The sequence below is a fragment of the Hippocampus guttulatus genome, chromosome 7, assembly GCF_054856545.1.
Source record: "Hippocampus guttulatus isolate MCC_2025c chromosome 7, RoL_Hgut_1.0, whole genome shotgun sequence".
Classification (NCBI taxonomy): Eukaryota; Metazoa; Chordata; class Actinopteri; order Syngnathiformes; family Syngnathidae; genus Hippocampus; species Hippocampus guttulatus.
In genome coordinates, this window is record NC_141267.1 from 23,830,281 (window position 1) to 23,853,640 (window position 23,360).

Below are 23,360 nucleotides of genomic sequence, written 5' to 3' on the forward strand. Positions count from 1 at the left end.
TTGGGTGTTGGATGGCACACATCATACAACGCTTATCGGTTCAGTTGAACATGTACTTTATTGGCAGAAATAAAGAAAGTAAAAAATGCAGTGGGAAAAATGAAGTCAATTTGAAAAACTCTGAATATTCATTGACATGGAGCAGGGGGAGGCGACTCGGGTTTTCCACCCCCCCGCTTGCAACACACCAGATTCAAACACGTCCGGCCGGATTGGCTTTTCCAGAGCTCACCGATGAGCTGATCGTTTGGATCGGGTGCGCTGCGGCAGGGGGAGACGGAAAAGAGGCGGGCTGGCGGCCTATGTCGGGACCCCCCCCCCCCCCCCCCATTCTCAAAACCTACGTCAATGAAATGCCAAACGGCGGGCGACCGGTTAGCGCAGAGACGCGGGGGTTGGATCCCAACAGCGGCCTTCCTGTGCGGAGTCACGCCGAGAAAAAGAAAGCTCCTCCGCGATGAGACCGCTCTTCTCAAGCGCAAGAGCAAACGGGACATGGCGCCGACCCAGTCCACCGCAACGGCCGCGAGAGCAGCCAAGTAAACCGCGGCGACCGTGTCGCGGAGCTCGCCGTCCCGCGGGGCGGTTTGGATTTCACCAGGCGGCGCGCCGCCGTCTTTGTCCGCTAGCGCCGTACTAAGTCCGTCCCGGACCGGCTGCGGCGGGCGGGCGGGTGGGCGCCATGTCCCGTTTGCTCTTGCTCTTCCCATTCGAAGGCTTTCGGCTGCGCCGGCGGGGCATCTCGGGTCACTGGGCCAGGTGCGGCTTCCTGTACGTGCGCTCGGTGACGGCCAGGCGGCTGAGGCGGGCGCCGTAGTAGTCCACGATGTAGTCGGAGCCGTCCGACGGGCCCACCATCTGACGCCACGACAGCGCCCGTTACGGTCGCGCGTCGGCAAGCGGATGACGGCGGCGAGCGCGGCCCCGCCACTGACCTGCGCGGCGACGAGGATGAAGTCCACCAGCGTGCCGATGCCGCAGAAGCCCACCGTGCAGAACTTCAGCACACCTGGCGCAAAGGCAGCGCAAAGTCAACGGCGGCTTCCGCGCCCGAGTGAGAGTGTTGGCGTGCGAGGGGGAGCGCGTACCGAGCGCAGGGTAGCCCAGGTAGAAGCGGTCGGCGCCCAGCCAGCCCAGGAAGAGCGACAACGCCACCGCCACCTTGTACGAGTAGCCGCTCCTGAAAGCACAACAGATGGCACGCCAAAGGGTCTTCCGACGAGCCGCGCCCCGCATCGGGGAGCCTCCCGAGTTTGCAAAACCACTCGGGACGCCGACGTCCCAAGGCTTTCTCCCCGAATCATCAATCAGCCCAAAGAATCCGGATGCAAAATGCAAAGACCCTCATCGGACACCCGAGGATGCGGGGGCCGGCACTCAAAGCCTCCGACGCCTCAAGCGGAGACGGAAAAAGCCCGTACTCACACGTTGCGACAGGGAATGCTGCGATTGAAGCCCACCTCCTTCCCGCTGAAGTGGAATTGCGTCCCGTCGGACAGGCGACAGGTGACGTTCGGAGCCGGAAGACACTCCACTAGACACACACACACACACACACACACAAACGCGCGTTAGAAACTTGGGAGCGTGCGGCCGCGCGGGTGGTCTCCCCGGTTGCGAAGACGGCGAGAGGGCGCGGCACAGACCCCAGGCGGTGGCGTCTTGGCAGTTTTGGGGCTCCTGAGTGACCTCGTCGATCTTGGGATCGTGACACAAATACGTCGGCGGCGCCGTCAAGGGAAGTCACGTCAACATTTTAGGACGCTTTGTCAACCCTCCGGTGCACGTTATCAAAACCATGATAGATGGCAGTCAATCGACCGCCGAACAAGGAATCAATTATCAAATGAATTGACCCCCCCACCCCGATTTGTGTCATCTTCCACGAAAGCAGACTGTTTTGCTTTGTGTGTGTGTGTGTGTGTGTGTGTGTTTTAAACTAAGTCATTTACAAACATCGGCTTTGATTTGGGAGAACAAGCATCAGATCATTTTAGGACAGACATTAAGATAAGATAAGAAAACCTTTATTAGTCTCGCAATGGAGAAATTCCAGAGACTAAATCATCATCCATGTACGTTTGTGCATGTTTAAATAATTTCCTGTTTTGGAATCAATGGATGGATGTCGATTTTTTAAAAATTCTATTCACACCCCCCCCCCCCAAAAAATGGTTTTAACAGATGTATATTATCAACAGGATTATTAGTTACAGCTCAACAGATTGTAATTGAAACAACACGAGCCAGGGAAAAAAATCCTCAACACGAGTCAAGCCTGAGGCTCCGTGTCCCACGACTACGTTTTTTTACCCCCGGTGCAGTCGCAGGGAAACAGACGATTAGTTGAATTCATCCCAGGTCTACAAGGCTGGCAATGGATGACGCAATGTCACACTTTGGCACCGCGACATGTTTTTTTTTTTTTTTGCTTTTTGGGCTGCTCGCAGGTGACGGCTAAGCGACGTGCTAGCTCGACCTTAGCATGAAATCGACTAGTCCACCTCCGAGACGAGTAAAGTGAGCCAAGGGAAGGATATTGTCCGAGTCTCAGGTTATGGCAGCTGCCCACCTCCTCCGCAACCTCCGCCGCGACGATCGTCCACCGAAAAGACGCCCAACACAAGAAAAACAACAACATCGTTCCCGAGCCGGCACGCAAACAACACCGCGACATGGCGGCGGCTGTGACGTCACCAGGCGCCACCTTCTCGGCTGTCGGGTTGGGTTGGGGGCGGTAAGGACGTCACAAAATCAGCGTTATCCCGTTCACTGGCAACATTTCAAGCAAACGTGCCGCCGCGTGGCTCTTCGAGTTCGTTGTGAGGTAAATGCTGAAGCTCTCCATTAAAACAGGGAAAGACATCGACGCGCGTGTTGGCGTTGCCGTGTTGTGTATTGAGAAGAGCGGCGGTGTTTCCCACAGCAGGTGAAGGCAGCATTCGCGGCGATCCTGTCGTCCAAGTGAAAGCGCTTCAAGTGAGTTTCGCGTCACTTTCGAGACCAAAGCTTCTGAAAGAACTCGTAGCTTCTCTTCGCTCTTGTCTCGATGGCCACGTTGCGCGAGTGTCTTTTCCGCTTGGGAAAAACACGAAACTAGACTTTTTTGGGAGGGGGGGGGGCGGGGCGGCGTTGAGCTCAGGTAGTTCGCATGCTAGCAACTAGCCGACAAAGTTGTGAGACGACAGAAACTTTTCTTTTTCTTTCCTGCGTTCACACCAGTGGATGACTTTGTTCGTTTGTATTGTCTTTTTTTTGTGTGTGAGTTTTTGTTCATCTCGTGTTCATGCACCTGTTGCTGCGATGACAGTGACCCCGCCCATCGAAAACTCTGCGCGTCAACAGACACATTCCAATGTTCGCTATTCGTTACGGTGAACTATCGACGAAGAGGACCATCGAATTGTTTGCTTTGTTGGACTCTCAGCCCCGCCCCCATCGACCTTCCCGATTCGCTTCCGTGTAGGTGAGTCGACCTGTGCGCGTGCGCTTTGTTTGGCAGTGGCAGTGGCCCGGCCCGGCCTACAACAGACGTCAAGAGTTTTTAAATCGCCATCCGGAAGCTTCTTCATTTCACCCTTTAAAGTGATAAAGCTAACATGGTATATTTTAATCTGGTAGAATTCACAAAGTTCAAGTTTGAAGGTGACGTGTGACATTTGAAGGTGCCAAGTGTCATTTCAAGTTCACGTTTCAACGGGATGAGGTTCACATTTGAAGTTACGCGAGTTGATGCGCGGAGTCTCACGTGTGAACATGGTACGTTCAGCCAAACGGAAGGAAGCAATTCTCTCTGGTCGCTGATGGAAGGAACCCTTGGCAAATGGGCATGTCCTCTTTTTTTTTTTTGTGTCTTATCGGTCAATTACTCGATGCGTAAGTGTATCCAAAAAGTGTTTCAAAAGATTGCATTTGTGTTTTTTTTCTCATGTAGCCACCTAACTCTGCTGCTCTTTGATAATATCGTCCAAAAATAAATTAGGGCCGGTGCCGGAGACAAATTTCAAAGAAGTCTCACATCCACTCGACACCGGGCTGCATGCGGTCGATTCACAGCTCAAAGCAGCGCCGCCCTTCATAGCTGGCGCTTCCCTGGTGCTCCTTGCTTGAAAGTGGAAGCTCTTCAGCCAGCCAGTCCATCTCGCAAGTCATGGGCGGAGATAGTTGCCGCGAGGGCGGGATTAAGTGAAGGTCATCGCATTCCGTCATGCTAACGGTCGATCCCGATCAGCCATTCTCAACCTGCGGTACGAGTACTGCCGGTGGCTCCCTCTAGTGGGGCGTCAAGAAATCACTCAAAGTCTTGCAACTCGACCTCCCGTCGAAGTCGGCGCATCGTCCCTCCATCCGTTGTCCGAGTCGCCTCTCCTGCTCGAGGCTCGCGGGCGTGCCGGCGACGATTCCGGCCGTCGTCGGGCAGCAGGCGGGGCGCACCCTCAACTGCTTTCCGACGACCCCCATTGCCGCTTATTGAGGTCACCTTTGGGGAATATTTTGTCGATGTAAGACAAAGTCTCTTTTCAGGAGCATTGGAGAGAACCGAGTGGGCTTGACGTTGCTTTGAGGATGCGTTTCTGTCGTTTTCAAAGTCATCGGTTTGCTGCGGATGAATCGAGCGTCTTTTCTCGCAGAGCCGCGCGGGATGCCGGACGAGGCCGGCCCGGGTCCGGTTTGGCCGGCGCCCGCCGGGACGGTGTCGCCCGGCGAGTGTCGGCGGGCGGCGGCGGCCCTCGAGCGTCTGCGGGCCAAGCTGACCGAGGAGGAGGAGTGGCGGGGCCACGTGGGCCGCGTGGCGGCGCTCCGGGAGACCTTGGACAGCCCGCTCTTTGCGCACGTGCTCTCTTTGCGGCGCGCCGTCGCCCACCTCAAGGAGCAGGTACGCGCGATGTCGACACCATCGTGTGCGTGGGTGTGTCTGTGTGTGTCGCATGCATGCGTGTGTGTATATGATTGTGCGTTTAGCCTTGCTAGCATGAAGCTGAAGTCACTCATGAGAGCAGAGCATTGCGGTTGACTTGAAGCGAGTTCCCCGCCGTCAAACACGTACGGCGCCATTCAAAGCAAAAAGAAAGAGATGGCCCACATCTCCCAAAAACTCAAATCACTCTTATCTCAAGGCAGATAGGCGGCTTCACAGTTAGCATGTCCGTTAGCTCGGTACACGTGAGACGTGATGTCACTTGACCGCGTTGGAGGCGTACGCCCGTTCGATGAGGCGCGCGTCCCGTTTCCGTCCCGGGCGCGACGCTGGACCTCGCCGATAAACAACGGCGGGTCCAAATTAAGATAATGGCGGGCTTCATATTGTAAGTGGCGCCAAGGTCGCGACGGGTGTCGGCGACTCGATGTACCGTAATTCTACGAAGGCGTCGGCGGCACTTTATTTACGGTCGGCCTCCCCGGCGCCGATCAATCACACTTTAATACCCGCCGTCCCGCTTTGACAAACGGCTCGGTCGCCCGGACGCTCGGTCGCCGCCGCCCCCCCGCCCGACGACACAAAGTGAGAGGAAAGGTCATTCATACATTACCTGTAGGGAAGGCATTGATTTTTTTACGTGCGCACTTTGTGTGCGGGCGCGTGCACGTGTGTGCGCACACGCTAAAGCTTGTGTGTTTCGGTGTTGGCGAGTATGTGTGCATGCAAGGGACTTTGTGCATGTCTTTGTTGACGGGTGAATGCCTTCGTGTTCATCCGTGCAAGTGACTGGGTGGATTTGCATGAGTCTTGAGTTGAATTTCTCAGTTTGTGTGCGTGCGGTCGCAAGTGAGGGTTGAGTTGAGTCTGTTGGCGTGATTTGAGCACTTGCTGCGCTGCAACACAATGGAGACATTGAGTCGAACCAACTTCTCGAGCGCTTGTCTTCTTTATCCTCTGTGAGGAGTTGGGCCGTCCACCCGCCCTATGCTGCCCCCAGGTGGCCAAGAAAAAAGGGCCGTCCAATGGATTCAAAGCGGGACCCCAAAAGAATTCCGTTTGACGACGTCGCGACTGCGTGTTTTGCTCAAGTGTGTTGTTCTGCAGACCAAATGAGGGCGGAACGGATCGATGGCATTTGCGCTCCCTCGGGAGGGAACGGCGACTTGAGTTGCGAGCGTCTGCCTTTGTGGCCTCACGGCGAGCTGTCCCCCTTCCCGCCTCTCCAGTTAAGTCCGCCGCTTCCGGAGGGCAGCCGGCGCTCGGGCTTTGCGCCGAACAGCGCGTCCGCCGCCGGCCACGCCTCGCCCCCCTCCTCGGCCGTCCCCACCGACGACTCGGCCGCGCTCGCCCTCGAGGCCCCTCCGTCGCCCGACCGCCTTCGCCGGTGGATCGCGGCCGCGGCCGCGGTGAGTACCTCGCAAACCCTCAATGTGGTCACGTGATGAGCGCAAATCGTGCATGGGCGCGTTTGCATCCTCGCCTGTCCGTACATTGTTTGGTGTGTGTGTGTGCGAAAGTGCGTTGGTGGTTGTTTTATTTTGGTGTTTACCGTGTGGGCGCGCGGGTCCCAACATCAGGGTCGGCCGACGGAGCGCGTGCATCCGACGCGTCCGGCGTCGGGCGGTCTGGGCTTCAGCGTGGCGGGCCTCCACCCGGGAAGCGGCGGTCCCGACGTCTTCGTCAAACACATCCAGCCCGGAGGCGTCGCCGACAGGTGACGCTCGGCCAGCCAATTTTCGCCCCATTTCACGCCAGGGAAGGGGAAAATGCCGGCATCGGTCGAGACTCGTACGGCCAAGGGTTGAGTGCTTGAAATTCGGCCGGCGCGTTTTGATGGCCTTGTGTGTGCGCGGGCAGGGACGGGCGCCTGCAGGTGCTCGATCAGATCCCGGCGATCAACGGGCGCCCCCTGGAGGCGGGCGTGAGTCTGCGTCAGGCCTCGGCTTGGCTGCAGATGCCCGGCCGCACGGTGGACTTGACGGTCGCCGGGGACCGCCCCCCCGGGGACACGCCGCCGCAGACGTCATTCCCATCGCGGTCACCGCCCGCCGCCGCCGTAAGACGAGCTCAACCTCGCATTTCAACGTCAGGCGCCCCCCCGGCCGTCGTCCCGTCTCCGACGAGAGATTGCGGCGCGACCTTCTCCGAGGCCGAAGAGATCCAGCTGCTCAACGACGGCTCGGGCCTGGGCTTTGGCATCGTGGGCGGGAAGACCGGCGGCGTGGTGGTCCGGACGCTCGTCGGGGGCGGCGCTGCCGACAGGGTACGTGCGCGGCGCGCGCTTCTTTCCTCTTCCTCTCTCCCGCTGACGCGACGCTCCGATCAGGACGGGCGCCTGCGCGCGGGCGACCGCATCCTTCGCATCGGTGCCACGCCCACCGACGGGCTCAGCAGCGACGAGGTGGTCGAGGCGCTGCGAGCGTGCGGGAGTCGGGTGACCATGCTGGTCGCCAGGGGCCCGGGCGCTCAGGAGAGCAGAGCCCCTCCTCCGCCGCCGCCCGACTCCGCCCCCGTGTCCTTCCCTCGGCAGCCCCTGCGCCGGCCCGACAAGACGGTGAGCGGCCGTGCCGTCCTCTTCCCCTCCTCCTCGCCGACCCCTCCTTTCCGCTCCCCACCATGCGGCTGCGCGGGCGGGACTCGCCCCCAGTCCCCGCCGCTCCCTCCGACCACCGACTGGCGCCTTCCTTTTTGCTGCTGGCTTCCCACTTTGCGCCTTTGCGTTTCAGCCCAACCTGGACGGCTACGAGATACACGAGGTTGCGCTCACCAAGAAAGACGGAGAAAGCCTCGGAATCTCCATCATTGGACAAAACCCCCTCACCAGTCACGGTAGCCCGCCTCACCACATCCCCTCGCCCTTTTCTCTTCTTGATACCACCTGTACATTTACCGCGGTGAGATGTGCTCTGTCAGCGCCGTACTCCACCCCCACCCCAACGTTCCACTTGGGCGAGCTCGCTAGGGGGACAAGCCAAGTCTTCTCCCTCCCCTTCTTTCTTCTTTGTTGAGCCGAGGTTCAAGTTTTCGGAAGTGTCGCATCCGGGCGCATCTCTTCACGGTCCCTCTCCTGACAGATGCGGTGGGCGTGTTCATCAAGCACGTTGTCCCGGGCAGCGCCGCCCATCACAGCGGCAACATCAGAGTTCAAGACCGACTCATCGCCGTAAGAAGGCCGCCGCCGCCGTGTCCATGTCATCGTTGTTCTGTCCGCGTTGGCAATCATCATCCCAATCGCTCTCGAGTCGCACCTTGAACTACAAGTTGAGTCTGTTGGGTGACCGTGCGCGTAACTCCGGTCGTCTTTCCCTTTGAAATGAATCGCATCCCCTCCATTGCCCCCCCCCCCCCCCAAAAAACCCCACCACCATTCACTTCTTTTAAACATATTTTTTCACAACAACTGCAAACACGGTTGTACATATGATGTCGTTGTTTCTTCTTCTTCCGTGATATCTGTCGTCGTTTGGCGAAGCGACTTAATGATGCCGTCGTGCCGCCAACTGAAATTGGCCTTCCGCCGCTTGGAAACCAAAGACTTGATGCCAGCTGTCAAGTTTGCTGGCGCTATCTAGCGGTGGGGGTCCGAAGCGCGCTCCTCTCCAATTCCTCCGTTCCTCAGACGTACGCTGTACATTTCAAGAAAAAAAAAAAAAAGACTTGTACCTCGAATAACTTATCGCATCGTCGGCGCGGCGCAAGTCACGACGCTCTCCGACAGCCTTACAAGATGGCCGACTCGCTCGGCCGAGGGATCGTCGACGCGCCCGCGGCGCCGTGGTGACGCCCCGCGTTTTGTCTTGTGCTCGTCCAGCTGGACGGCGTCAGCCTCCACGGTCTGACCAATCGGGAAGTCGTGGAGGTCATGAAACGGACGGGACGCACCGTGCTCCTCACGCTCGTCCGCAGGAACAACACCGCCGCCGAAAGGTCCCTGGACAGAGGTAGCCAACCCGAGCGCCGCCTGCGGTTGTGTTGCGGCATTTCCCTACGTGTGTCGGGGGGCGGGGGTTCCCGTATTTTTGTGACTTCTGATGTTCTTCTATCTCTGATGGTGTGTGTGTGTTTTTCAGTGGAGTCTTCTCGTGGGTCACTGCGAAGGTCACCAGACTTCAAGATGACATATTTGGACACACACAACAGCAGTGAGCGCATGCACACGCACACGCGCGTATTCATCATAAATACACACGCTGGAAGGTTTGGCAGTCGGTCTGCTTACTTTGTGGTGATTGGTACCTCTCCCCCTCAAAGCCACAAGATGGTGGCAAAGCACTACGTTAAATGAAACTCCTCCACCTGCTTCAACACAGTTCCATGCAAAGATGCTACAAGACGGTGCCCGAGTCGCGAGGTGCGCCATCTAGAGGTTAACCTCTACTCACCGCACGTTCCGGCGGTGTCCGAAAAACGGCCGACTCGCTCGACAGCCGTTTTTCGAGTCGAAGTTTGTCGCTGGCCGAAGGCGTTTCCGTTCTTGGTCGCGAATGCGCCGGCCGGCCGTCGGCGCACGGCGCAGTGCGGATGCGCGAGCCTTTTTATTCTTCTCAACGCCGAAGATTAATGACGGCCCGGCCCCGTTTAGCAATGCTAATTTAATCTAGAGTGCTGCCGTTTTATTATTTTTTGCGGCGAGCTCAGCAGCGGACCGACATCGGCTTGAACCGGGGTACCATAGCAACCCAGATGGAGCATTTGACACCGCGCAAGAAATACGGCGCCGGTGTGTTTTATTTGCCAATTTTGGGCTGTCCGTTGTTATGCGCGCGCGCCTGTGACTTCCTCGTCCGGTTTGTGTGCAGCTCCCGAGGCGGCTCTGAAGGCCAAGTGGCAGAAGGCTCTCGGTCCAAACCACCAAGTCCTGGTGAGACGCGGCGAGCGTTCTCGGCGAGCCCCCCTTTGCCCCTCCGACACACTCGCGTCAAAGGCAAACGGTCGGCGGAGCCGCGGATGGTAGCTGTAGCGGCCTGAGCTCATTGCCCCATTTACCTGCCAGAGACGGTCGGAGGGTTGGTCAATGAATTGTTGCACGGGTGAGACTCCAAGGCCCTTCTTTCAGGTGGTCAAGTTGCATCCGGCGATTGAGGACCACGCCCGGCCGCAGAGGTCCTCCAAGGTGACGCACGCGGGCGGCCTGATTTCCTCCCGCGTGACGTGACGTGACGTGGCGTGACGTGTGGCGTTTGCCCGCAGCTCCTTCCCGTCCACACGCTTCGCCTGGGCCTGGAGTTGGACTCGTTCGACGGCCACCACTACCTCTCCTGCGTGCTGCCCGGAGGCCCCGCGGACAAAGATGGCGTCCTGAGAGCAGAGGACGAGCTGCTGGAGGTGAACGCGCAAAATCGCTCCTCAGCCGGCGGGCCCCTGAGCTGTAAACGAATGTTGTTGTCAAGCGGCCTCCTCTCGGCTTTTGGGACGGCCCTGACAATTTGCGTGCCGACAAAAGCGCGGGCCCCCCCGTCCGAGCGTCCTCTTTGTTGCCCGTCCGACATCGCCGCGTACCTTGCAGGTGAACCGGGTGCCGCTGTGCGGAAAGTCTCGTCGGGAGGTGCTGTCCTTCCTCAAAGAGGCGCCGCCGCCTTTCACGCTGGTCTGCTGCCGACAGCTGACGTCCGACTCGGAAGCGGAAAAAGAGTCGGAAGGACGCGGACGCGGCGTGGATGACGTAGGTCATCGCTTGCCATTCATAATCTCGTTGGGATGAGTTGGATTTGATTGGTTTGGTGGGGGGGGGGGCAAACGTGTTTTGGAATTTGTCATTTGCTTTTTCCTGTGCGCAAAAAAAAATCGTTTCAAATTGGAAATCAGATTTTTCTCAACTCGAGATTCACTTCCTGGTCGTGTCGCTCTGCCGTGATTAGATTCGGTCCATCGGTTCATTTTCTGCAATGTCCCATTTTGAAGTCAAGCGAAGCAAGTGGACATGATTATTTGAGGTTTTTTTCTTTTTTTAAATTGCTTTGAGCGAACGAGTCATCGGCAGACGAACGTCCATCTGAAGTGAAGCGAGTGAGCCGCAAGCCGAGGGCCCCCTTCAAAGTTTGCGTTTGCCAGTTGGAGATGAAGCCGGCGTCGGCGACTGCAGCGGCTCACTTTGTCTCCCGTCTTCCTTCCGTGCAGAGGAGGCGGCCGACCGGTTCACCTTAATTCCTCCCCGCCCCCTTTTTGGGGTCGGCGACCTCTAAGCAAACTTGGAACACGGGCGCGCTGGCGTCTGACGAACAGGCGGCCGTTTAACACGAGCGTGATGCGCCGGCAGGAATGGGAGGAGGAAGGTGGCGAGCTGGCCCTGTGGTCTTCTGAGGTGGACGTGTTGGAGCTCCACAAGGAGGCCGGCCAAGGCCTGGGCTTCAGCATTCTGGACTACCAGGTACCCGGCCCGCCTCCGCGTGGCTCGGCGCGGCCTCCCCTCCGTCCCCGCGCGCTCGTGGCTCTTTGTCTGTCGGCGCGGATGCCCATTCCTTGCTCGGCGCGGGTCGCGGGGAAGCAGGTCGGGGAAGAAGAAGGTTTGAATAGTTTGGCGTGCTCAAGCTCTTGGCAGAAAATTGGCGTTTGCAAAATGAAGTAGGCGGAGCGTCATCACCTGTAGCCATCTCGCCGCTTCCAAAAATACAAAAAGTTGGCACGCCGAGCCGGCCTCGGCCCGAGCCGCGCTCCCCGGCTACGCCGGCGGGTGGGAGCGCACCTACGTACGCGCGCGCGCGCGCGGCCGCCGTATGCCCGCCGCATACGTTCAACTCGGCCTCGGCCCTTCGACCTCGCCGAAAGTTTGGCGCTCGCGTGGCTTCCCGCCTGGGCCGCAAACTTGCGAGTGCCCGCCAGACAACGCCAAGGTTTCTGCGCGCCAACACCTCCTTCCATCATGACCGCAGGTGGCAAAAGTACTTGCATTCTGAAGCTCAAGCGGAGAAACGGAGAAACTTTGTTTTTTTTTTTGGAACGGACGCACGTAGCTCGCAGTTAAACAGAAAACGATTTGACGGTCAATTATTTCTGGAAAAAGCCCCGAGTCGTTTATTCACTTGCAAAGTAGGGAAGTGGATTGCTGCCATCCTGCGACAAGCCAAAAAAGAAGAGGATCAGTCTCAGGCCATAAAGCTGACTTGAATGTGTCCCCGTAGAGCCTTCACCCGTGCCAGGTGACACCGCCGGAGCCCCTGAAAACGGCTCCAACCGGAGCAAATTGAAGCCTGCTCGGGAGGCGCTTGAAAAATGGACTCCGGAGTAAATGCCGGTTTGCGGCGCAGCACTGATGTAAAATGGGACGCGTGAACGCTGCGGGGCTAGACTCGTGAGAAGAGTTGATTCCATACGGGTATGGAATGCCTCGCTTTGTGTGCCGTGTGAACGGGCCTTTTGTTTGCTCCGGTGCCAATTGAGTGAGCTCCGTCCAACCTGAAACTATTCCACTCGCCCCTCCAAATGAAATGAAATGCGCCACGTCGAAACCTGTCGACTGGATCCCGTTGAAACGGGCTTTCTCGGACGCTTCGTCTCGTTGGCCGAGAAAGCTTGGGCAAAACGAAGCGACGGAGGACTCCCGTCCCGTCGCGTCGCAGCCAACGACGATTCCGCCAAAGGCGTGACCCCCGACATTCGGCTCTCGCCGTTTTTAGGAATTGGAATCGCAGTGGCACTCCTCCTTGCCCGAAACGTGTTGGCCACCCTTGGGAAAGCAAAAAGCCCCCGAGGGGCCATTTTCACCGCTTGGTTGGCTTTTTCCCTTTGGGGACTCTTCTGACGGTTTTCCGGTGCCTGTCTCCCCCTGCTGGTCACCACCCACCTCCCTTTACAGCACAGCGCTTTTTTGGCGGGGGGGCACTTAATTGAGTCAGCAATTTAGTCTGCCCTGTAAAAAAAAAATCCTCAATTCGTTTTTTTTTTTTTTTTTTTCCCCCATTTGACCGATGCCACCGATGAACCTTTCGAGAACGGCCATGTTAGGAGTTGCGATCCCGAACGCGGTCAGTCCCGCATTTGGATTTTACTGGCTGCGGGGCCTGTTTTCTGACAACAACAAAAAAAAAATCCCAATTTGGTGACTCGGCGCATGTCAACACAGCCAGTTTTGTGTTTTTCGGGGGCTTCGTCGTCTTCAGCCCAGCGTCAACGGAACGGCGCGCGGCGGCACAGGCAAAGAGCCGCCGAGCGATCGGAAAGCCTTCCGACATTCGGTCGGACGCTTTGGCCGTCGCCGACGTCACTCGATGGATCGTTGCGATGGCACGGCGGCTCTCCGCCCGACGGCCACGCCCCCAAGCTCGCCGGCAAAGGCCGCGCTCGACGGCGTTTTCCTCTTTTGGTTTTGTCTCCAGGACCCTTTGGACCCCGGCGGCTGCGTGATGGTGATCCGCTCGCTGGTTGCGGGCGGCGCGGCCGAGCGGGCCGGCGCTCTGCTTCCCGGCGACCAGTTAGTTTCCGTCAACGGCGTCCGGCTGGAGGGCCTGAGCCTGGAGCGGGCCGTGAGCGTCCTCAAGGGGGCGCCGCCCGGCGTCGCGCGGCTGGGCCTGCGCAAGCCGCTGGCGGTGAGACGCCGCCGCTCTTTTGCCGCCTCCTTCTTCATCCTCCTCACCTTGGCTGCAGAGCAGAGGGAGAGAGACGCCGCGCCTCCCTCGCTGCTTCCTTTTCCCCGTCTTCCTTCCTTTTATCTCCCACTTTGCTTCCTTTTTCCGCCTTCCTCGCTGAGCCCTTTCCTGTCTATCCTTCCTTCCCTTTTTTCTATCTCGGCCTTTTTTTTTCTTTCCTTCTTCTGGCACCTTTCTGTCGTGCTTCCTTCTTTCGTCCTTGTATACTTTTTTTCTTCTATTTTCCTTCTTTCCTCCCGCCCGGACTTTAGTTTGCGTCTTTGCGGACCGGATCGCGGCCGTGCCGTCGGCATTGCGGACGGGGGCCCGTTCCACGCCGGCCCCACGCGGGGAGCGAAAGCGGGACCGGAATCCAGTGCCAAAGCGGCCCGCATCCCTTTCGCCTTCGATCCGCCTCCCTCCCTCCCTCCCTCCCTCCTCTCCGTCTTCATCCCCCTCCCCCGTCTGTCCCCCTCGTCCCGCTCGCGCGCCGCGAGAGTCGCTGAGTCAGCCGGATGTCGGGACGCGGCAAAGTGCTCCATCAGCGCGACGACATTGCCGCACTCTTAAGTGGAGTGGGGCAGGGGGCGGGGGCGGCGTCCCGGTCCACGGCTACCGCAGTATTAGGTCACCGCGGGAAAGAGTTGCGCGACGTGACTTCCTCTTTGATTCCGTCTCACGTGTTGCTCGGCAGCGCCGCAAAAGCTGGCGAGCCGCGCTCGGATGGGCGCGCCGCGCCGGGCTCGTCGGGAATGAGCCCGCGACGGGCCGTCGTTCCCGAGCCGCCGGTCGCCCGGCTCGGGATGGGCCCAACGTTTGGCCAAATGGAAACTCCGACCGAAGAACAAAATCAACTGACAAGAATCCTCATTCGAAAAAAAGCAACTGAAACGGCGCGGCGCCCATGTCGTCAAAACGCCAAACCGTCGGCGCGGGTGGCGCTTGGCGTCCCAGCGACGGGCGTGGGGTCTTCCACGTCACGCCGAGCGCGCGTGGGCTTTGGCCTCGCTCGACGGGCGACTTTTCCTCGTGGGTCGCTCGCTCACGTGAGCTCCTCGCAGGGTTCGGCCCTCGGCCCGGCGGAGGAGGAGGAGGCGGGGCTCGCCCGGACCGCCGGCCCTCCGCCGGCCCCGTCTTCCCTGACGTCCGACCCCGCCGAGGACGAGGGCGGGGAGATGGCGGTGGACGACGACGAGACGGAGACGACGGCGCCACCTTCGTGGGAGCGGTGGAAGGCGGCGTCCTCGGACACGCGACAGGCCAGTCGCGACATTTCGCCCGCCGCCGTCGCTCGTCCAAATGGCCACCCTGAGCCTGCGGCGAAGCGTTTTTCCCCGTTTCTCTTTGCGACCCCGGATAAATGTGCGAGCCGTGCAAAATGACGGGGCGAGGTCACTTTGGCCAAATAGAAAGCCAACGTGGAAAAAAGGGCCGCCCGTGCCGGCGGGGGACCTCGCCACTCATCCGGTCTTTGCGTTTGCCTTCCAGACCAAAGACGGACCACTTCCTGGTGAGACTTTGATTTCGCCAGCCATAAACTCAACGCAAAACGGGCGCGCGGGTCCACGCGGCGACGCCGAGGCCGACTCGGAACTCAGCAGTACAGACACGGAGTGAGTCTCCCCCCCCCCCAACCCCCGGCTTACTGTCGTCTCTGCCGCCGTCTGCCGGTGATTTTGTCGACTGCTCGCGTTTGTCGCCGCAGGTCCGTCGTCAGGATGATTGACGCCGAGAAGCGGAGGAGGCGCAGTCACGGACGATTCTCTGCCGCCAGAAGGGGGGGCGGGTGAGTCGCGGTGGGAGATGCGCCGACCGACCGTGCGCCTCATCTTGCTCAGTGTGTGTGCGTGCGTGCGCAGGGAGCTTCCCGAGCGCGAACGGGGTGAAGGTGAGGAAACTCCTCGCTTCAGTCACTGGGGACCACCGCGCAGGTAATGCCCCCCCCCCCCCCCCCCCCCGGCGGCCATTTGGGCCGAGCGGCCATTTCGGTGACACGTGCGCGCGCAGGGTGGAGGTGCGCCCCGAGGCGGGCGAGTCGCTGGGCCTGAGCATCGTGGGCGGCCATCACGTCATCAAGCGTCTGAGGAACGGCGAAGAACTCAAGGGAATCTTCATCAAGCAGGTTCTGCGCGGAAGCCCCGCCCACGCCGCGCATACCCTCAAGACCGGGGACAAGATCCTGCAGGTACCTCCTGTGTAGGCCCCCCTCCCCCTCCCCTTTTTCCAACTTTCTTTGCCTGTCTCGCTGCTGCTTCTCTCTTTTCATTTGACGCGATTGACTGAGGCCCAGCCGACTTGGTCCACAGTCTACTTCCTGGACCTGTGGGCCCAGTCTCATTTCTCCTGTATGTGTGTGTGTGTGTGTGCGCACATGCGCGCTCAGGTGTCGGGTGTGGACCTACGAGCTGCCAGTCACGAAGAGGCGGTCCAAGCCATCAAATCAGCTGAGAGTCCCGTGGTCTTCGTCGTCCAGAGTCTGTCTGCTAACCCGCGAGTATGTGCGACACCCCCCCCACGCGCTCATTTGTGATGACGATTGACACCAAGGAGCAAGACTCGGGCCATTTTGATCGCGATTGCCAGCCCCTCCATGCTTGCGTGCGTGCGCAAGTGGATGGCCCTGAGTTTGGGTGTGCGTGGCGAGAAGAACGTGTTTGGTGTTTTGGGGCTCTTGAGCATCTTTGGGTTGTTTTGGCAAACGACAAAGCGTGTCGGACGGGTGTTTGCTTGCTCTTGGCCTTTTTGTAACTGCGGGTGCGAAGACAAAAGTCCATTGGAGTTTGATGAATTAGTGTGTGTGTGTGTGCGCAGATGGTGCGAGGAGCCCCGCCCCCCTACAGGCCTCCTGGCCAATCAGAGCGGGAGCTGCTGCAGGCCCCCCAAGGTCAGTCTCTGTCAAATTGCTTGTTTTGATGCCCCCCCCCCACCCCCATATGTGATAGAATATCTCTCATGAATACAAAATCCGGCCGTCTTAATTCTGAATTTGTTGCCATTTATAATTGCCAATTGGTCCCCCGTTTGGAGAATGACTGAATGAGCGACTCATGCCTGCATGACATGCATCAATGAGGGGGGGCAGGAGAAGAAAAAAAAGCCGGCGGCGGGCGTGGGGCAGAATCTTCGTACGTCTTGCGACTTGTCCCCAAAACGGCGTCGTGGTCAAAGAGCGCCGAGCATTTTCCACCCTTGTGACGACTGGGCAAGTGTTTGGGCAAAATTGCGATCGATGGGCGGGGGGGGGTATCGGAGTTGGGAATTCAAACTCCACTTTGCTCACCTCCCGGCGTTGATCATCAAATGGCAGCCAAAGTTTTTCAAGGCGGAGCGATGAACGGCGTCCCCGAGGCCACGATTCTCTCTCTCGAGCGTCAAATACTTGGCGACGCGCCTTTCTTCAATCGACTTGAACGCCGCCGAGCTTAGTTGGATTCACTTTTGCAAGCGGCAGTGTTGAAAACATTTTTTTTTCTGTCTTTGCAGGCCTTGTATGACCACGCCCCCGCTCCCCCCCCCTTTTTACTAAGTGGACCAATGGAGTGATTCGATGACGCTTTGACGCGCTCAGTCGCGTTGTTGTTTCCGCGGGACTTGGGCCGCCTTTGTGGGCGGGGCTAATGAGGGCTCGACCTCTCCCCGGTTGAGGGGTGAGAGTGCGGCCGGCGGAACGTCGCTTCTTCAAATGTCACACGTCAACCTGTTGGGGGCGGTCCTAATGGGGGAATAAAAGGATGGGAGTCTTTCTTTGGCCTTCTTGTGTCCCGCGGGAACGCTCGCAAAGAGCGGCGCCGGCTCGCGCCGACGGACGCGGTCGGACAAAACCCAAAAGGATCGCGTTGTCACTTGGTCGCTTTCTTCCGCGACTCGCTCGCTTCCGTCCTTCCCTCGGACCGGGGTTTGATTTGGCATCTTCCTTGCTGCGCTGGGAGCGACTTTTCTGCCCGCCTTCCTTTTGACCGCGCCGTCGCTGTCGCCGACAAACACCTCGGTCGCCGAGGCCAAAGGCGAGGAAAGCGCCGGTCGCGTGACGGCACCTGGAATTGTTGCGGGATTAAAAAAAAAAAAAAAGTGCTGCCCCAAAATGAGATGTGCCCCAAACCCCCCCCCCCGGGCGCCGGCCCAAGTGCAGCGCCAGCCCCGCCTTGGCCTCCCTTCTCTCTCCTCTCTGATGCTACACGTGTTGTTGTGTGCCGCTGCGGTCCGCCGGGGGCGCCGCTGAGCTGCACTTGCCTGAGGCGGGGGCAGAGAGAGGGGCGCTCTGGAGACAGCGCACACACACACACGCTTGCACACACACACACTCACACACACTGTTGTGGACCTTTGGATGTCATGAGGCGAGACGGAAGCAGGTTGCTGACGGAAGGTGAGTGCTGGCGCCCGCCCGCCTGCTGGCCTTCGCGCCGTCCGTCCACATAGGTGGCGTCACGCCGCGGGGATTTTTGACAGCGGCAACCGTGTTGTCGTGCGGCCGCGCGTGCCGGCGGGCCGAGCTAAGCGCTCCAATGCAGCGGCCCGACCGGCCGTCCAAGCCGGTCGCCGTCTTTCGAGAATCCGTCGGTGCAAATTTGCTCCCCTGGAAGACGCGCAGATGAGATTGTCACGATCTCGATGCGCCCGCCACTCTGGTGAGCGCAAAGGCGGCCCGGCGAGCGCTCGCGTGACACCAGGCGCCTCCCGTGGAATGATTTGCCGCCGCGCTAACTGGCCTGCGTGCGTGCGCGCAGAGCCTTGGCGTGACCTGCCGGGGGAGCCGCTGTGCGTGGAGCTGGACAAGGAAGCGGGCGGCGGCGGCGTGGGGCTCAGCCTGGCCGGGAACCGGGACCGCCGCGCTCTCGGCGTCTTTGTGGCGGGACTCCGCCCGGGCGGGGCCGCCGCTACCGACGGCCGCGTGCGCGTTGGGGACCAGCTGCTCCAGGTGCGTGTGTGTGTTCGTATTTCACGGTGCGGAGGGGCGCGCGGACGCACGACCTATGCCCTGTGGGCTCTGTGCGGCAGGTCAACGACCAGGTTCTTTATGGGCGGAGCCACCACAAGGCCTCAGCCCTCATCAAGAGCTCCGCCTCCAAAGTCAAACTGGTCCTGCTCAGGTAACGCAAGTCTTTCGCCGCTCGATCGTCCTCGCCGTCACGTCGATGACGTCAACCCCGCCTCGCAGGGGCCGAGACGGCATCCGGCGCGCGGTGGTCCCGCCCTTTCCGCCGCCCCCCGAGGTAAAACCGCCCCCGCCGCTTCCTGTTCGCCGGCGACCTCATCGATGACACGACCTGCGTTTTCCCCGCCAGAGCGCCTCGCCGCCCGCGGGGGACCCGCTCGTCCCGGCGGAATGGCCGCACCCCCCCGAGCGCGACATGCTCCGCCCGCCCTCCGAAGAAGATGCGGTCAGCCCCGTTTGGGAGTTTTGTCATTTCCGTACCTTGGGGCGGGGTGGTGCAAATGAGCCCCTCCCCACCTGACCCGTGTTAGGACGCCGAGGTCGTCGGGGCCCGCCGCGAGAACGACGGCGACGATCCCGAGGAGGCGCCGGTAACGACGTGCGAGAGCGACGGGTGGTGCGGCGACGACGACATCGGCGCCGCGTCGCCCGACGCCCGCGCAGGTAGCGCCGCGTACGGAGGCGCCCGGGTGGGCGAGGGTCGTCGCGGTGACCGGGCTCGCTCTGCTGACAGGAAGCCCCGCCTCCCGGGACCCGTCCACCCGCCCCGTCCTTCCGGGACAAGAGACGACCTTGGAGATCCGCAAAGGTCGCTCGGGGCTGGGCCTCAGCGTGGCGGGAGGCGCCGACACGCAGCTCGTAAGCCGCCTTTGACCGATTTTCTTTGTCTCTCCGCTTGCGCTTTGGACGCCATTTTGGCTCGACCCGTCCCTTCACGTTCATTTGACGTGACTTTGACTTCTTGGTTACTTTCATTTGCGCTTTCCCTTGAGAATCGACTTGACGCTTTGAACGTCTTGCGCCGGTTGCCGGGCTCTTTTCTGGCCTCAGCGTGCCGTGGTGATTCTGGAGGTGTACGACGAGGGAGCGGCAGCCAGAGACGGCCGCCTGTTGCCCGGCGATTGGATTCTGGAGGTACACGCGCACGCTTCGGCGCCGGAAGGCGACGACGGTGACGAGCGTGACGACGCGGCGCAGGTGAACGGCGCGGACCTTCGGCGGGCGTCTCACGGGGAGGCCGTCGCGGCGTTGAGGCGGCCGTGTTCCAAAGTGGCCGTGAAGGTTCTGCGGCGCGCGGAGACCGACGAGCTGCGGCGGAAGGCCGGGCGGGGCCCCGGCTTCGGCGTCGCCGGGAAGAGGTCGGCGCTTCAATACTCCTCGCTCGTCCGTATGCTTTCGTTTGGGCGCGCGTCCCTCCGTCGTCCTTTCGTAGGGGCGGACGTGTTGCTTGTCTTTCCGTTTAGTACGCGGGTGTTCTCTGCGCATGTCTTCACGCGCGTGTCGCTCTCTCCCTCCACGCGCACGTTTGCTAGTGCGCGCACGGCCGTGTTTTTGTTTGTGCGCATGCGTCTGCCTTTTTGTTTTGTTGTCTGCAAGTGCGTGCGGCAATTTTTGTCGATGTGCGTCCGAGTGCGCGTGCAGGAGCGGCCGCGGCGCGTCGGTGGCGCGAGGGGGCGCCGTCGAGCCGGACGGCCGTCTGACGCGAGGCGATCGGATCCCGTCGGTCGACGGCGAAGACGCGCCAAACGCCACCCAGGAAGCCGTCGCCGCCATTTTGAAGGTGACGCGACGCGCCTCGAAACGTTCCGCGACTCTGTCACGTCGGACCGGAGGTCGGTCGACTCCGGGCCGCTTCCCGCAAATGCGCGCGTGGCATTTTAACATTGCCGGCTCCACTTTGCTGTCAAAAAACAAAAGTCCGCACGTCAGAAGGGACCGTGAACTCATTCACTCCCAAAGACGTTTTTAAACGTCTTTTCAGACTTGGTCTAGAATTGGCTGGTACTGAATGAGTTGAAAATAAATAAATAAATCGGCACATCATTAAAAGTTTGGAAAAAGGAGCCACCTCAGTCCAAGGAGTCATGAATGACATTCAAGGGAGCGAGATGAGCAAAAGTTAAAAAAAAGGTGTCGTCTCTCTTGGAGGTGCGCGTCAGTGACGTCGACACGTGACCTGGCGAAAGCCGCGTCTCGTTTGGGGCGACGCGAGTCGAGCGGGAAAAGTCACGTGACGGCTTTGAATCTGGCGTCGACGCGTAGTGGCCGTTCGGTCGTTGAGTCGCAGTGCGTCCAGAGTGGGAGGATTAGTTGAGTCAAACGTGGACGTCCGGTTGCAATTTGAAGCAAAGCGACTTGAGCGGCTTTCAAACTGCAATGCTGCCTTTCGGACAGCAGGGGTCCTTAAAGAGCAGCGACGAATCGAACCCTCGGCTGCGACTTGCGAGATGTCTCGTTGCTTCGCGAGGCACGAAGGGACACAAAAGCAATCTGAAGAGAGTCCAAAGGAAAAACATTGAACTGTGCGCGTGTGCATGTGTACAGCTCGATGACGGAGGAAGAAGTTCAAAAGAAGAAGAAGAGGAGGTGGAGGGCGACGACGAGGACACTTCCTGTCCTGCCGGGGACACAAGTAGGTCACTGATGTTTTGGGTTGTTAGCTCGTTGCCACGCTAACTTGACCCGTGCGTTTGCAGGCGCCCACCTGCGCACGGTGCACATCACCCGGGTAAGCCGACACGCGCGAGAGCGCGCTCCGCTCCGAGTTGGCCGCGGATCAAAGGCCGACAAACGCCGCGCGCGTCTGCGACACGCGGTCTTTCCGACCCTCGCAGGCTGCGGGCGACTCCCTGGGGCTGAGCGTCGCGGGAGGGCGGGGCAGCCCTCTGGGGGACGTCCCCGTCTTCATCGCCATGATCCAACACCACGGCGCCGCCGCCAACACGCGGCGGCTCAAGGTGCGTGTGCGCAGGTGAGGGCGCGCTCAAGTGCGCGAGCGATTCGAACGACTGCCGTGTTTGCGGCCAGGTCGGCGACAGGATCGTGAGCATCAACGGCCAGTCGCTGGACGCTCTGTCGCACCACGACGTTGTCGGCGTGCTGAAAGAAGCCTCCGGAAACGTCCGGCTGCAGGTCTCGCGCACGCGCTTACACAAATGGTTCATTTCTGTCATCAAGCGACACCTTCAATGTTTCGCGCGTGCGTGCGTTCCAGGTGGTAGCGGACACCAACGTGGCCGCCATCTTGAGTCGGATGGACAATTTGTCCAGCGGCGGCTCCGCTTTCCTTCCTCCGGTCGGCGCACCCGCTGACCACGCCCACCCACGGTGAGTGCACGCGCACACGTACGCGCTCGCGCGCGCCCCCTGACTCTCTGGCGCGCCCCCGCCCAATTCAGAGGACGAGGTCGTCGAACAATCGCGGTGGAGAAGAAGAGCGACGGTTTTGGCTTCAGCATTGTTGGGGGAGTGGGGAGCGCACACGGAGATCTGCCCATCTACGTCAAGACGGTCTTCAACAAGGTCCTCCTCGCCATGCTAAGCTAAATACGCTAACACGGATGCGGCATCGACATCAAGACAATCTTCCACATGGTCCTCCTAGCCATGACATGTATAATAAGGCGTTTTTAGCCGAAAAAAACCCGACCATGTATAGTAAGGCGTTTTTAGCCGAAAAAAAACGACCTTGTATAGTAGGGCGTTTTTAGCTGGAAAAAAACATGGTCGTTATTTTCGGGTGAAAAACGCCTTACTATACATGGTCGTTTTTTAGCTGGAAAAAAACGACCATGTATATTAAGGCATTTTTAGCCGAAAAAAAAAACGCTAACGCGGATGTGGCATCGACATCAAGACAATCTTCCACATGGTCCTCCTAGCCATGCTAAGCTAACATGCTAACGTGTGTGTGTGTGTGTGTGTGTAGGGTGCGGCAGCAGCGGATGGGCATCCGAGGCGCGGCGACCAAGTTTTATCGGTAAACGGTGAAAGTCTGCACGGAGTCACGCATGAGCAGGCCGTGGCCATCTTGCAGAAACACACGGGAACCGTCACACTCGAGCTCCTGTCCTAACCCACCCACACGCGCACAGGCCAACCCCCACCCAACGGCTAAACGCTTCTCTCTCACACCCAATCACGCAAGGCTTCAGCTTCACGCCTGGATGCTAATGCTAGGAGGTAGCCCGATTGTGAAGCGACCGCTCGCCGAGTGCTACGTTACTGTGCGGAAGACTCGGCGGCGACTTGGCTCAGGATGGCGAGACGCCGTTTGGACAGCCGACCAAACCCGCCCGTGATTGTCCTCCACAAACGACACACGTTTAGTTTTGCACAACCGCTCTAACTCGCTTTCAACTGCCTCAGCTTGAAGATTTGAAGAAATAGCAGCGAGGTCCACAAAGGACACAATGTTGATTGGAACGCGCCACGCCCACCGCATTCGTGTATTTGACTCGCGTTCAATAAAACTGAAAAGTAGTCACACACGCGGACCCACATTTATTCGTGCATTTCTGCGTGCGTGTGAGCCAGTGGCCGTGTTGTCACGAGCATGTTTGCGTCAAATAAAAACAATAACTGGTGAAATGTCATGATAAGAAATGAAGCGCAGCCGACGAGTCGGTTGGTGGCTTTCAAAATCGGCTTTGAAACAAGGTTTCAAAGTCCAGCTCGTTTGGGTCTGAAACCAGGGTTGGCCTTTCAAATTAGGAATATCGCGTCGTAAACTCGGGTCAGGGTTTCAAAGGCACGTTTTTGAAACGGGGCGAGAGTTTGAAACGAGCGCTTGAAACAAGGACGAGTCTTTCAAAGTCGGTCATGAAATTAGGCGTAAGGTTTCAACTGAGGTTTTCAAACTAGGGTTAGCTTTCAAAGTAGCGTTTTAAATCTCGCCCAACTTCACTCGCCCGCATCGTGACACGCTGCGATCGGCTCCCTC

At 59.3% G+C, this 23,360-nt stretch overlaps 2 protein-coding genes across 7 annotated transcripts; one reads left to right on the forward strand and one right to left on the reverse strand.

Moving 5' to 3' along the window:
* Window positions 1–39: 39 nt before the first annotated feature.
* Window positions 40–2,684, reverse strand: tm2d1 (TM2 domain containing 1). The gene is made up of 6 exons (XM_086116097.1): window positions 2,541–2,684; window positions 1,647–1,720; window positions 1,426–1,534; window positions 1,089–1,180; window positions 936–1,009; window positions 40–858 (listed from the first exon to the last, which is right to left on the reverse strand). The coding sequence occupies exons 1-6, from the start codon at window positions 2,675–2,677 to the stop codon at window positions 748–750; spliced, it is 597 nt and encodes a 198-aa protein (XP_085972223.1). The 5' UTR covers window positions 2,678–2,684; the 3' UTR covers window positions 40–747.
* patj (PATJ crumbs cell polarity complex component) lies at window positions 2,679–22,908 on the forward strand. 6 transcript variants are annotated; one of them, XM_086116092.1, is made up of 40 exons: window positions 2,679–2,827; window positions 2,927–2,979; window positions 3,311–3,466; window positions 4,632–4,876; window positions 6,148–6,327; window positions 6,499–6,635; window positions 6,779–7,184; window positions 7,248–7,475; window positions 7,648–7,750; window positions 7,996–8,084; window positions 8,733–8,862; window positions 8,992–9,063; window positions 9,721–9,782; window positions 9,978–10,034; window positions 10,112–10,246; window positions 10,428–10,583; window positions 11,178–11,288; window positions 13,234–13,443; window positions 14,544–14,741; window positions 14,971–15,095; window positions 15,188–15,268; window positions 15,342–15,413; window positions 15,490–15,667; window positions 15,866–15,976; window positions 16,294–16,366; window positions 18,210–18,400; window positions 18,481–18,572; window positions 18,641–18,695; window positions 18,768–18,863; window positions 18,949–19,081; window positions 19,152–19,276; window positions 19,469–19,776; window positions 20,060–20,198; window positions 20,963–21,050; window positions 21,115–21,146; window positions 21,253–21,375; window positions 21,446–21,550; window positions 21,633–21,745; window positions 21,817–21,940; window positions 22,347–22,908. In XM_086116092.1, exons 4-40 carry the CDS (start codon window positions 4,643–4,645, stop codon window positions 22,491–22,493), a joined length of 5,019 nt encoding a protein of 1,672 aa, XP_085972218.1. In that variant the 5' UTR covers window positions 2,679–2,827; window positions 2,927–2,979; window positions 3,311–3,466; window positions 4,632–4,642; the 3' UTR covers window positions 22,494–22,908. The 6 variants fall into 6 exon arrangements, 5 of the variants coding, with proteins under 5 accessions (XP_085972218.1, XP_085972219.1, XP_085972220.1 ...); XM_086116094.1 differs by lacking the exon at window positions 3,311–3,466 and having other exon boundaries at window positions 2,731–2,827; window positions 19,469–19,552; window positions 19,616–19,776; XM_086116091.1 differs by lacking the exon at window positions 3,311–3,466 and having other exon boundaries at window positions 2,731–2,827.
* Window positions 22,909–23,360: the final 452 nt, after the last annotated feature.

What these genes read in the sequence shown, in the direction of transcription:
- patj (XM_086116092.1), top strand. Translation starts at nt 4,643, where the DNA reads ATGCCGGACGAGGCCGGCCCGGGTCCGGTTTGGCCGGCGCCCGCCGGG. An exon ending in GCCTGCGCAAGCCGCTGGCG is followed by an intron (nt 13,444 to 14,543) that starts GTGAGACGCCGC and finishes AGCTCCTCGCAG; the next exon opens with GGTTCGGCCCTCGGCCCGGC. An exon ending in CTGTCCTGCCGGGGACACAA is followed by an intron (nt 21,051 to 21,114) that starts GTAGGTCACTGA and finishes GTGCGTTTGCAG; the next exon opens with GCGCCCACCTGCGCACGGTG.
- tm2d1 (XM_086116097.1), bottom strand. Translation starts at nt 2,677, where the DNA reads ATGTCGCGGTGTTGTTTGCGTGCCGGCTCGGGAACGATGTTGTTGTTT. An exon ending in CATAACCTGAGACTCGGACA is followed by an intron (nt 1,721 to 2,540) that starts ATATCCTTCCCT and finishes GGCGCCGCCGAC; the next exon opens with GTATTTGTGTCACGATCCCA. An exon ending in CCTGGGCTACCCTGCGCTCG is followed by an intron (nt 1,010 to 1,088) that starts GTACGCGCTCCC and finishes CCTTTGCGCCAG; the next exon opens with GTGTGCTGAAGTTCTGCACG.